The sequence below is a fragment of the Stigmatopora nigra genome, chromosome 4, assembly GCF_051989575.1.
Source record: "Stigmatopora nigra isolate UIUO_SnigA chromosome 4, RoL_Snig_1.1, whole genome shotgun sequence".
In the NCBI taxonomy this organism is placed as follows: Eukaryota; Metazoa; Chordata; class Actinopteri; order Syngnathiformes; family Syngnathidae; genus Stigmatopora; species Stigmatopora nigra.
Window position 1 is genome coordinate 17,547,329 of NC_135511.1, and position 13,641 is coordinate 17,560,969.

Sequence of the window (13,641 nt, forward strand, 5' to 3'; positions counted from 1 at the left end):
GTTTTAAAAACAAAATTCAGATATTTAAGAGGAAATTTGGGGAATAGTTGAAATTCTAAAATTAAAGTTAAAATGACTTTTAAATCAGAATTCTTGATTAAAGTCAAAATACTGAATTCTGATACTTTTGGGGTCACTTTCTGACATTCTAGATATTTTAGATATTTTAATAAAGCCACATTTCCAACATTCATCTCAGAAATCTGCTTTAAAAAATATTATATCGCATTTTTAAGGCCAGAATTCCATCAAAATTCAGAATCCTAGCCAGAAAAAAAGGATACATTTTTGAGTTAATAAAAATACATTAGTCCAACTATTTCTAAGGAGGAGTTTGGGATGAGTAAAATTCTACCTAATAAAAAAATAATAATAGACAATTATTTTTTTATTGGGGCATAATGAATGAAGTGTCAGACTGCGTCCGGCCAACCGTCAAACCATCGGAATGGAGCCGGGATTTTCTTTGAGGCCCCATTCGTCATCCAAGTTGTACGCCAGACGCAGTGAGGGAGGGGTTCGGGTTTGAGGCCCGTCACAGCTCGTCGCGGGGGGCACGCAGGGGGAAATTCTGGAACTCCTCCGGCACCTCCTCGCCCTTCTGCGAACGTTTGTAGAAGCCCAGTGAGTCCAGCAGGGCGGCGATCTCATCACCTTTCATCGTTTTTACTGAAATTGTCTGCCCACAAATTCAATTGAAGGATTTTATTGTTATTTTAGAGGTACAAGTATTATTTGGCCAATAAATATATACTATATGTATAAATATAATTGCATGCATGCAATTAATCAAAGGGGAATAAAGGAAAACATCCCTTCAATCTATTTCTATCCCCTCTATTTTCGGGGGAAAAGTATTTTTTTTTACTGGAAAAAAACTATTTTTTTGCTGGAATGTTTTTTTTTTTACTGGAAAAAACATTTTTTTTACTGGAAAAAACATTTTTTTTACTGGAAAAAACATTTTTTTTACTGGAAAAAACTTTTTTTTTACTGGAAAAAACTTTTTTTTGCTGGAAAAAAACTTTTTTTTACTGGAAAAAACATTTTTATTACTGGAAAAACATTTTTACTAGAAAAATATTTTTTTTTAAATGGAAAAACACTTTAAAGTTGTTTAATCATAAGAAAAAACTTTATTTTACTGGAAAAAAACTATTTTTTACTGAAAAATAACAATTTAAAGTTGTTTAATCATAAGAAAAAAACTCATGTACACTCAAAAACTACCAAAACAAATTATAACAACATCTGTAGCTAATCTAAGTATTTTTTTATATAACCAAAGGTCAAAAGGTCACCTTAACAACTTCATCCTTATCGTTATAAAATACGAGTCGTGGCTCCGCCTCCTCCGACGAATCGTACTCCAGGTTGTGACTGACGAGTCAAGGAAACTTTGTCTTGTTCAAAGATTTCTCATCAACAAAGCTCATTTACATATTCCTTATTATTTGTTCCGTTTTCCTTTAAAAATGGAGAACGTCTTTTCCAACTGGCAAAATACACATTTCAGTATGAGAGCCACTTTTTGGTAGTTTAGTAAGGATACTACAAAGCCCAGCGCTCCATAAGGAAGTGGTGCAGCTCGGGCATTTTCTTGATACCTCATCCAACCACACTTGGAGCCTGAAAAACAAAAAACAGGAACAGGTCATGCTTTAATTCCACTTTTCTGTCTCAAAGTGAAACAATATATACTATTAGTTATATTAGCCTATGACCTTGCCAATGGTTATTTTGGAGAAGACTGGCTTTTGTAAAAGAAAATAAAAATGTGTGTTCTATACTCACCAGAAGTTTTCCCCGAGCAATGGCGTTGCGATTGTCCACTACGGTTTCGTTGTCACTTGCTGCCGTCGCGGCGAGGGTTAAAAGCATCAAAAGGGGCCCCAACATGGCGACTTGTGCGTCTATTCCACGTCGCTCTAACTGACCGACTGGCACCCAAGCATCCGTCCGTATGAGACCTGAATGGAGGAGACCACTTTGCATTTCCCCTTTTGGGGGTTCCGTTTCCCCTCTCCAACAAAAGAGAACGTAACCATCTCAGAGAATGTTCTCCCCCATTCAATCGCAAGTTTTTCTTAAATTGAGCGAGCTCCAAAAAGTTTAGGGAAGTTTGAAATATTACAGATTTTGTAGTCCCCCTTCAGGTCCGAGCCAGTGGCATCTTCCACTTCCCAGGTGGCACCTGGACTCTTATCACTTTTCCCCATGTTGGAAAGTGACACGTCTATATATAAAAAAAAAAATACAAAGAAAGTTCTGTTTTGGCATGTTTTCATACATTTTCCAGCTGTTTGCAAATAGTTATACATGCACATATACATATACACATAAATATATGTACAAATACACATATCCATACATATATACATACATATATATACATACATAGACATACATATATATACACACATGCATATACTTACACATATGTATATACATATATATATATATACATACATACATATTCATACATATACACACAGATATACACATACATATACATACACACACACATACACATTCATATATATAAACACATACATACATATACACACATACACACACATGCATACACACATACATAAATACATACATACATACATACATACATACATACATACATACATACATACATACATACATACATACATACATACATACATACATATATACATGCATACACATATACATGCATACACACCTACAATACCTATTAACCATTTTCCTCTAACACAAATTTAAAAGTTACCGGGGGCTTTAATCTTTCAGCAATGAGATGCACTAAACTAAAATCACCATCAGTGCAGTGGTTTTGTGTTGAATTATGCACGAGTTGCCATGTACTGAGGCGCACTAAAATGCAGAGCTCAAAAGGGACTGCAAAGACAAACCCACTCTCTCTCTCTCTCTCCACAGTTTATTTTACATTCTCATAAATGACCAGATGACAATGACACCCCCAAAAAATTAAGATTGCCCATTCACAATAGATTGGACGCACGTCCCCGTCAATGACACCCAATGATTTCACCACTATGAAAAAGTACAAAAAAATGTAAGCTCCTCCTACCGGTTTAATACAAAAGCACGAAAAATCCGTTTGGAGAACTGGCGGGTTGTTTTTGCCGCGTGCCTCCACTTTGATAAAGAGAGGGGTGTGTCACTTTTGCCAACCCGCACACACCCGCGCACACACACTGGGGCTCAATGTTAGAAGCCGGGAATGCGGGTGGAAAGAGTGCTTTGAAAGGGGGGTGGTTGTGGGGGGGGGCGTGGCTATATAAAGAGTGTACTCACCCAGGTCTGCTTTCACTCTTTCGGCTGGCTTTTTCATCTTCATCATCATCATTTTTGCAGTCTTGGTCATCATCGGGTGATTGACGGACAACGACGAAGACGAAGATATGCCCAGCAAGAGGAAGAAGAACCTGCGTCGCATGAGGAGAGCGGTTAGTCAAACATCATTTTTAAGATACGATACTTTTATGGAAAAATTGTACTTGGAATTGGAAGAGATTTGTTTGGTTTATTTGTAAGATGAATCAGGGGGAAATATGATGATGAAGATGATATTTTAGTTGGAATTATAGCTTGTGTTTGGATTTTTTTTGGTCTAAATAGTTATTTGAAAAATATATTTTGATCTTTATAGCCTGTTGTACTCCATTTTATTATTTTAATTGAATTGAATGATTTTATTGTCATTATACAAGTATTTTTAAAGATTTCACCACAGTAGTGCACAAATAACAACAACAAACAGACAAATAAATAATCAATATTTTTTTTATACTTGCTACTACTTTACAAATATTTTTTTACTTTAACATATTTTTTTTCTTAGTTTCCGACCCTCCTGAAAAAGCGACTTATACTCCAGTGAAACCTAAATATACTTTTTTTTCTTCATTGTGTATTCCTTGTCTAGTGCGACTTATAGTCCATTGAATACGGTACTATTATTATTATTTTTCCTTTTATTTAATTTTTTTCCTATTATTTTTTAATGACGAACCCTTGTTTGAGCTGTGAATTGTTGGACTATATTCTTGCGTCAAAAAGCTCAAATTAAAATATATTTATATCCAAAAAAATAATATTGGATAAACAATGATGTTACAAATGTTTTTAGTATTTGCATGAACAGTGAAAATATTCTGATTTGAGACCTATTAAAAATAATAATAATAATATTTGATGAATCACCTGCATGATTTAAAACATTTTTAAAAAGGAACAAATATTTACAATACACAAAATACTTCTTATTTGCAAGGGTTTCTCTGGATATCAAAACAATTAGCATCACAATAACATGACTTCATTAAAGAAATCAGGAAATCTACTCGTTATTATTATTAAGAAAACAGGCAGTATTTCTAGGTTTGTTTTCTTCTGAAAACGACAAATCTTCAATCTTCCCGACGAACCACTTTTAATAGCAGCATCTCCGTCTCACTATTTTCAGTTTGGAAAAGTGCTGGATTAAGTGGAGATTTTGCACCACATTTAAAAATAGGCTGACATTCAGAGGGCTTGCATTGGGGAATGCGCTTAAGCACCCCCCCTTCCCCCAACTAAGGCCAACAAACGCTTCTACACTGAGTCACGACGCCAAATCAGGCGTTAGCGACCGACCCCTGATAAAATTTGGGTGTACGCGGGGTAAGGAGATGTTTATTTTTTTAGTGGGGGGGCTGCTAGACATGGACTGGCAGGAGAAAAAATTTGTAAACAGTATTTTTGTTTTAAGGATGAAACTTCAAAAACTGGTACCTCAAAATACGAGCAATTTGAAATAAGAGTAAAATTTTGAGCTATTATTTATGTTGAGATATGAGACAAATTTTGATATAAGAGCATACAGTGGACATGATGGCCACTGTCTTTCTGGTGTAATATTTCTACGAGCACTGGGCGGAGGATTGCAATTTTTTTCAGTGTTTTTTGCCCCCGTTTGTCAGTGCAAAGGGCGGAGCTTGTTCGCTAATACGAGAGGAGTATATACTACTTTTTGTTGGCAAGTAGTGGTGCGTTATCTTATTGTGAGGACATTTGTGTGCATCATTTTCTGAATATTTTGAAGGGAATACAAAAGCAAACAACCCTCGATAGGTTGCATCTGAAAGTCAGGGTGGAGGCGGGGCCAAATAAAGCCAAGAAAGGTATAAAAATCTAAAACTAAATTCGAATTAAGTTTAGTGTAAGGTTAGATTCAACTTATTTTTGAGTGTGTCTGCATCCAAAACCAAGTTCATTTAAATTTATTTATGTTATGTTACGAGCACGTTGCCGTGCAAAAAGTTCCAATCATTTTGCCCGTAGACTTCCCCGTTTGCTTTGGCACGGAATACACACGACCAAATATGGGCATGTGTTTAAAAAAGACTGTCTCAAATGGACGTCTGCACAATGTCGTCTAGCTTTGGTGAGTCCGCAGGGGGTGATAGCTGTCTAAAAAAGTTGGATAATGTTATCACCCATCACGTAACACCCTCAAACTCTCCCACAATAACATTTTCCTGAACAAAATAATCTGGAATTGCAAAAAAGTTGATTAAAAATATTCAGTTTGAAAAAAATGGGTCAAATTTTACCCAAATTTTGTGAAATTCAATTCACTATTTAACAGAAACTAACAAAAATGTCTTTTAATAACATTTTAGTATTTTTTGTAAACATCCCACTCTAATTTTAATATTAATATTATACTATTTAATTATAAAAAAGTGTTTCAGGTACAGTAACGGCACCCTAGATCCAAATTTTCATGTTCTGGTGACCTAGCTTGGGCTTTGTTTTAACAACAACAAAAATATTTGCCCACGCGGTTGCAATGCGAGTGAATCAACGAGCGAATGAAACGGTCTGAATCTCTGGTCTGCCAGCTTTTTGCTGACGGCGAAACTTTCACGCTCATCGCACCTGTCGAGACTTTTCAGCTTCGGGTTGTTTGTTTTGATTCGCCGGAATTTGGGGGTGTTTTTCTTGGAAACTTGACAGCCAAGAACTAAGCCTACAGTACGAAGAACAACCCGTTTTTTTAACTATCATATCTATCGGATAGATATGATAGTTAAATAAAAAATATGTATATATTAATTTTTAGTCTCAAATTTTGGGTGCGCGTTATACACGGGTTCACGTTGTAGTCGGATAGATTCTATCCGACTACAACGTGAACCCGTGTATAACGCGCACCCAAAATTTGAGACTAAAAATTAATATATACATATTTTTTGGAGGTTTTTTTAAGCTCACATTAAGGATTGTACCATTACTCCAAACTGGCAAATTCTGAAAAAAAATGGCAAAACATATGGTACAAAAAACTAGTAAAAACAAAACTACTATCATAATCAACACTTCTCAAATGGAATTTACAATTTTAATACCTTATCATCATCATATTAAAAGGTTTCTAAGTCTGATTAGTCATCATAAGATTAACCAAACAATTTATTCCATTTTTTTTTAGTTATTTTTTATGTCTCAGATAGTTTTTTTAAAAGGATTTGTGTATAACGCACACCCAAACTTCAATTTTTTGGTACATTTTTCACGTTATATTTTATTTTTAATGGTAATTTCATCACCAAATTGTGTTTTTTTTAGCCAATGAGGTTAATTTGCTACATAAACTCACATTTTGAAAGAGTCTTAAGAACTTAAGTCACAAACTAATTTATCGTACAATTTTGGGTGATTCTTCAACTAGATTTTGGCGGTTGTAGACTGACCTGATTTTTGTCTGTCGTTGATTTTCATAGCATGAGGAGAAGCGATTGTTGGAAGAACGCAGCAACTGTGGCTCACCCGCGAAAGGTCCGTCCGTCGTCACCCCCAAACAACCGACCAAGAAAAAACGGACTGTCCAACTCGCGGAAGCGGCACCACCTGGAGAGAAGGGTCAAGTAAGAACATTTCAACTGGCAGCTAACAAGTATTTAATTGCACTGTTTATAGTGTCCTCTGAGATCAACTAAAAGGTGTGTGAATGAGGAATTTGGGTGCTTAAAACATCAAAATATAGACAAAAATATGTTTTTTTTGTCGAAATGGGGAAGACGAGATCAGTTTTACAAAAAAAAATACTTAAAAAAAAAACATTTATTTCCTATACAAAAGTTGTTATATGGTGTACACCACAGGTGTCAAAGTGGCGGCCCGGGGGCCAAATCTGGCCCGCCGCATCATTTTTTGTGGCCCGGGAAAGTAAATCAAGAGTGCTGACTTTCTGTTTTAGGATCAAATTAAAATTAAGAGTATAGATGTATATTGTATTTCCTGATTTCCACCCTTTTAAAATCAATAATTGTAACTTTTTAATCATTTTTTTCCGTGTTTTTAGTTCAAAAATCATTTTGTAAAATCTAAAAATATATTTAAAAAAAGCTAAATTAAACATTTTTTTTAAAAATCTATAAAAAACTGAATATTCAGGGCTTTTAATCCAGTTCTTTTAATCCATTTATCAAAAAAAATAATCTAAATATTATATCTAAAATGGTCCGGCCCACATGAAATCAAGTTGCATATAAAATACAGGAAAAAACATAAGTTGACAGGGATGGAAAATTCCAATGTAGAGTCTCTCCTTGGCTGATTCCGTGTAAAAAGGCACAACGGACAGTTTTGGAACTCGTGGGCATTTTAACGGTTGGCAAAAAGAAAAAAAATCAGCTTCATTCCAAGTTTGGACACTCAACAGCCTGTGGCAAGACCCTATGGAATCTTGGGGGTGGGGGGCGTATCTGAATGTATAGCAAGGTTGTCGGGGGGCGTATGTGGTTAGGGGGAAGAGCATGTTCTATTTGGCAAAGGCTTGCAAAGTCAAAAGAGACTTCTCACTCCTGTTCTACATGTCCTTAACACACGTGTGCCTTTGCCTTTAAATGTTAGAGATACTTCCAAGTAATAATTAGTATTGATTTTTGATCTGTACTTTTTTGGGGACAAAAATACTCACTGATAACGCTTAGTAGAGCTATTTACAGAAAAATATTTGTCTGAAATCAGTAAAACTTTTTTTTTGATGTAAGGGAAGGGTGTCAAATGTTGGTTCGCGGGCCGTTTTAACGTCAATTTGATTTCATGTATTTTAGATATAATATTTAGATTTTTTTATGGATTAAAAGACCTGAATATTCAGTTTTTATAGATCTAAAACAATGTTTATTTTAGCTTTTTTTAAAATATATTTTTAAGATTTTACAAAATAATTTTTGAACTAAAAACTGAAAAAATGGATTTAAAAAATGACAATTATTGATTTAAAAGGGGGAAAATCAGGAAATTTAATATACATCTATACTCTTAATTTGATCCTAAAACAGAAAGTCGGCACTCATGATTTACTTTCCCGGGCCACACAAAATGATGCGGCGGGCCAGATTTGGCCCCCGGGCCGCCACTTTGACACCAGTGACCTACAGCTATAGGGAATTGTTTAAAAAATATTGCTTCCAGTAGAAATTTGACGGCACAAATATGGTGAAGATCCAAAATGATTTGTACCATGACACAGTATTGCAAAAAAACTGGTGTCAAGTCAATTTGAATAAAAAACTAATGTCAGCTACACTAAAATAGGAATGACTAAAAAGGCAACAATTCACTTTAGTTAAGAGACAGTTATTGGATTTTATTGGGTGCGATGTTTGGTTTCAATTTAGGGGTAATTATTGTTTTTTGTTTTTTTTACACAAACACACAGAACACATTGTTCTGTTTTGGTTGTATAGGTGTTGCACAAAAACACGTGCGCACACATACTGTGTGCACGCATGTTTATGCAATGTGTGGCAACAGGAATTGGGGGGCGGGGCCTAAGCTATTCGCCGGAATGCTGAAAAATATAGAAAAAAAGAGTTTTAGGGAGTTTTTAAACTTTTGTATTATGTTATATAAACTTTTCAGAAGTCATAACATTACCATAATTATATTTTTTCTTTTCTCGTTTTAACTGCTTTGTTTTTTAAAACGACTTTTCCAAAGCAGATTTTGCCTTTTCAATAGAATTTTCAGCAAAGTTGACATACATAATTCTGTCAAATTTTACTTTTTAAGGCCACCAATATTTTCCGTAAAAAAATTCCAAAGAAAAACTCAAATGGCTTTTGACCCCTAATTAGGGAGTTTTTAACTTTTGTACAACATTATATAAACTTTTCCATAAATTCATAACACTACCATAACAAATATATTAAGTTCCCCCTATGTTTTAACTGCTTTATTTAAAAAAAAACGACTTTTCCCAATTTTTGGGGGAAATTTGGCATGTGACAACCTGTACAAACATCACCTTTTCAATAGAATTTTAAGCAAAGTTGCCATACATAATTCTGTCAAATTTAACTTTTTAAGGCCACCAATATTTTCTGTAAAAAATTCCAAAGTTAAACTCAAATGACTTAAGACCCCTAATTAGGGAGTTTTTAACTTTTGTACAACATTATATAAACTTTTCCATAAATTCATAACACTACCATAACAATTATATTATTTTTTTCCCTATATTTTAACTACTTTGTCTTTAAAAAACAACTTTTCCCAAATTTTTTGGTAAATTTGGCATGTAACAACCTGCAGAAATGTCACCTTTTCAACAGAATTTTCAGCAAAGTTTCCTTCCACAATTCTATGGAATTTCCCTTTTTTTAAGTCCACCAAAATTTTCCATAAAAATTCCAAAGAAAAACAACAAAGAGCTCAAGGCATTTCTCATTTCCTTACTTAAGAGCAAAACAGGCTCAATATAAACGCTTCCTCCGCGTAGAGGGCTGACCCACCATAGCAAAAAAAACAGGACGGCCCATCCCCCCTAGTCCCAGCCCGATTGGTCGCTAGTGCTCAAACGCAGCTTGAGCTTCACCCCGGCGGAACGGCGACGCAGACTTTTCCCCACTTTTAATTGGAGCTCTCGAACGCCACACTAGTGAGGAGGATGGGGGTCATGTTTAGCTGGTTATGGCGACAATCCAACTCCAATGTTCTGGACGTACAGGTGAGCCTTAGGCCTTAAAGTGTGTGTTCCATACATGTGTGTGTGTGTGTGTGTGTTTCCTCGGCTAAGAACGTTCTGTCCCGAGAAGTTTTGGACCCAGGGGTGCGGTCTGGAATTTTTAGGGGGTGTGGTGGTGGTGGTGGTAGTGCCTGCCGGGTTCAGGAAAAAAAATACAGACTATGACTTGATCACTTTTAGGACATCATGTTCCAAAATCTTAGTTGGTTCATTTTACATGTCAACATCAACATATGAATTCCTATCTATGTCGGTCATAATAATCTTATATAATCATTTTTTTTTTTTTTGAATGGGTTGATACAGTGGTGTCAAAGTGGTGGCCCGGGGGCCATATTTGGTCCGCTGCATCGTTTTGTGTGGCCCGGGAAAGTAAATCGTGAGTGTCGAGTTTCTGTTTTAGGATCAAATTAGAATAGAGTATAGATGTATATTATATTTCCTGATTTCCCCCCTTTTAAATCAAAAATTGTCATTTTTAATCCATATTTTTTCCGTTTTTAGTTCAAAAATCATTTTGTAAGGTCCGGGAAAGTAAATCGTGAGTGTCGAGTTTCTGTTTTAGGATCAAATTAGAATAGAGTATAGATGTATATTATATTTCCTGATTTCCCCCCTTTTAAATCAAAAATTGTCATTTTTAATCCATATTTTTTCCGTTTTTAGTTCAAAAATCATTTTGTAAGGTCTAAAAAATATATAAAAACCTAAAATAAAGTTTTAGATTTATAAAAAAATGAATATTCGGGGGCTTTTAATCTAGTTCTTTTAATCCATTTATAAAAAGTATATATGTATATTAAATTTCATGATTTTCCCCCTTTTAAATCCAGAATTGCTATTTTTTTAATCCATATTTTCTTTGTTTTTAGTTCAAAAATCATTTTGTAAAATCAAAAACTCTTTGAAAAAACTCAAATAAACATTATTTTAGATCTATAAAAAACTGAATATTCATGGCTTTTAACCCAGTTATTTTAATCCATTTATAAAAAACAATCTGTACAAAACCCACACAAGAAGGCCAGAGCTAGCAATGGAAGCCACTCTCTTCCACCGAATATGTTAATGTGTATATAAATATAACCAAATTAACCACACGTGGTGATCTATGGACACATTGTATAAACTGCTCATACATTTACTATTATATAATATAGATACAGTACAAACCTTTGTCTATGTGAGGGAGAGTAAAGTCAAAGTAGACTTGTTGGACCCGCCTCTTCACACTGACGTTTTTAGCTGGTGTTTATTAGCGTCCTTCCTCCCAAGCATTTGTTCTGTTGGGCTTTTACAACGTCCACCTGGCGATGTGAAAAGAAACTAGTCTGAATTAAACATGGATGCCAGCAAAAAATGGATGAATTATTGAATGTCCCACTTTGGGAAGCTTGCAATTATTCATGTAGTCTGAAATACTGCGGGCCAAGGCCAGGGGGAGTATGGGTTTTTAGACAACTCCCTTTCTAGCTAATATCTTGTTTTATGTAATTTGGTTCTCGCTAAGTTCTTTCGGAAGAGGTATTTTTGCGAGTCCGGTTTCCCGTTTTGACCGAAATGCCAGAATTTTTAACGGAATTATTCACGTTTATGCTCTGCTTTTCAGCCCAAAGCTGAGGAATCGACACCAGAACCCGTGGCAGATGTGAAGGAACCGATTGTAGCCCCTGCCCAAGAACCCGAACCAGCTATTGGACAAGAAGAAAACAAGAAAGAGGAGCAAACTAAGCCAAAACAAGAAGAAGAACCCAAACCCACAGAGGAAGTGGTCCCAAATGGCATAAAACTCCCAACTGAGGAAATAAACTCAAGTCTACCAAAACCTGACCAAAAACCAGTAGAAGAAGAACTTAAACCCACAGAGGAAGTGGTCTCCATTGAAACAAAACCCCCAAAGGAGGAAATAAACTCAAGTGAACCAAAACCGGACCAAAAACCAGTAGAAGAAGAAGAGGTCCCCAATGGCACAAATCCTGGAGATGAGGAAATAAACTCAAGTGTAGCAAAACCTGACCAAAAACCAGTAGAGCAGGTAGACAATGTACCAGATGATGTCGGTGACACTTTTGACGCAAAACCACCAATTGAAGCAAAACCAGACATTGATGTGGAGCCCAAATTGGTAGAAGATATCATTGCTGGAGTACCAGAAGTGAACGGTGGCACAGCTGACCTGGTTCCAGAGACAGAAGAAGAACCAGGTCTCACAGGAGAATCAGAAGAGCAAGTAATAGATAGTGTACCAGACCTGAAAGGTTCCACCTCAGACCCAGCACCAACAGAGGCCACATTACCAGAACCGGTAGAACCCGAAGCAATCCTTGAACCAGAACCCAAAGAGGTCGACATACCAGAACAAGGAGAACCCAAAGAAACCATTGAACCAGAACCCAAAGAAGTCGACATACCAGAACAAGTAGAACACACAGCAACCCTTGAACCAGAACCCAAAGACACCACCATACCAGAACAAGCAGAACCCAAAGACACCACCATACCAGAACAAGCAAAACCAAAAGAGGTCGACATACCAGAACAAGTAAAACCCGAAGAAACCCTTAAACCAGAACCCAAAGAAACCCTTGAACCAGAACCCAAAGAAACCCCCAAACCAGAACCTGTATTTGAAGTAGTACCAAATGTTCAACAGGCAGCGGAACAGATTGTCACCAACTTCCTCCAATCAGGACCAGTGGCTGAAGTAGTTCCAGATCCAGAGGTTATCGCCTACATATCTGAAAAACAACAAGCAGGTGAAGCAGAACCTGTGGAACCAAAATCAATCCTTGAAACATGAACCAAAAGAGGTCTACATACCTGAATACATTTTTCTTTGTTCTCGGTAAGTTTAAAATTCCAGATATACCTTTATTCATTCAATTTTCCATTTATATTGATCTATCTCCCCATCTGTTTTTTATTCCAGATATCACACACACCCCATACGACCTTTGTTTTTATATTCCGGGCTTAGAACAGGAAATTAAATGGAGATCCAAACTTTTGAGTGCCTCGGATCCTGTTTAGACCAGACAGCTCTTTCTGTACGGCCCACCAAACTGCCCCAGGCCAAGGTTTGATCAGCAAAGTGTACCCAAGCGGGACGGGATTGGGGAACTTTAGGCACGTCAAGATCTGTCAATCATTTACAGCGAGAAGTGAACCCGCGACTCGGATCTTTTTTCCCAAGAAATGGAGGGACGTTCAAGCATCATTTTCCATTGAGCAATACACTTAAGCACCCTCAGTTTCTCAAGTCTTTTGTTTTTTAGGGAAAAAAACAAGTCTAGGCGTAGTTAGTATCTTCCAATGAAACGGAAAGGACTGTTCGAGTTTTACGATGTAGCGAACTGGATCAGAATCGATTTGATGGTCAAATAAAATCAGGTTTCTGTTGTAATTTCAACTCGGATGCCTTACCACATTTAGTCATGTTTTGTTGTGAAAGTTTTGAAATAAAGCTCTTAAAACAGAGCAGATGGTTTTATATATTTTTGGAAATTATATGCATGCAAATTGGGCTAGTAAATGCGAATGCTAACAATAGCATTTTGCTAACTGGCTGCTATTTTAATGAGAATTACACTAAAAATCAGGTGAAT

The 13,641-nt window shown here is 36.1% G+C and overlaps 2 protein-coding genes across 3 annotated transcripts; one reads left to right on the forward strand and one right to left on the reverse strand.

The window, feature by feature from the left end:
• Nucleotides 1-217: 217 nt before the first annotated feature.
• Nucleotides 218-1,963, reverse strand: selenoe (selenoprotein e). The gene is made up of 4 exons (XM_077715531.1): nt 1,795-1,963; nt 1,553-1,629; nt 1,302-1,380; nt 218-679 (listed from the first exon to the last, which is right to left on the reverse strand). Exons 1-4 carry the CDS (start codon nt 1,897-1,899, stop codon nt 536-538), a joined length of 405 nt encoding a protein of 134 aa, XP_077571657.1. The 5' UTR covers nt 1,900-1,963; the 3' UTR covers nt 218-535.
• Nucleotides 1,964-3,303: 1,340 nt separating this feature from the next.
• On the forward strand, nt 3,304-13,513 carry LOC144195926 (uncharacterized). Of its 2 annotated transcripts, XM_077715815.1 has the most exons (4): nt 3,304-3,461; nt 6,783-6,926; nt 11,646-12,881; nt 12,966-13,513. In XM_077715815.1, exons 1-3 carry the CDS (start codon nt 3,417-3,419, stop codon nt 12,834-12,836), a joined length of 1,380 nt encoding a protein of 459 aa, XP_077571941.1. In that variant the 5' UTR covers nt 3,304-3,416; the 3' UTR covers nt 12,837-12,881; nt 12,966-13,513. The 2 variants fall into 2 exon arrangements, with proteins under 2 accessions (XP_077571941.1, XP_077571942.1); XM_077715816.1 differs by lacking the exons at nt 3,304-3,461; nt 6,783-6,926 and adding an exon at nt 9,832-10,018.
• The last annotated feature ends 128 nt before the right edge of the window (nt 13,514-13,641 follow it).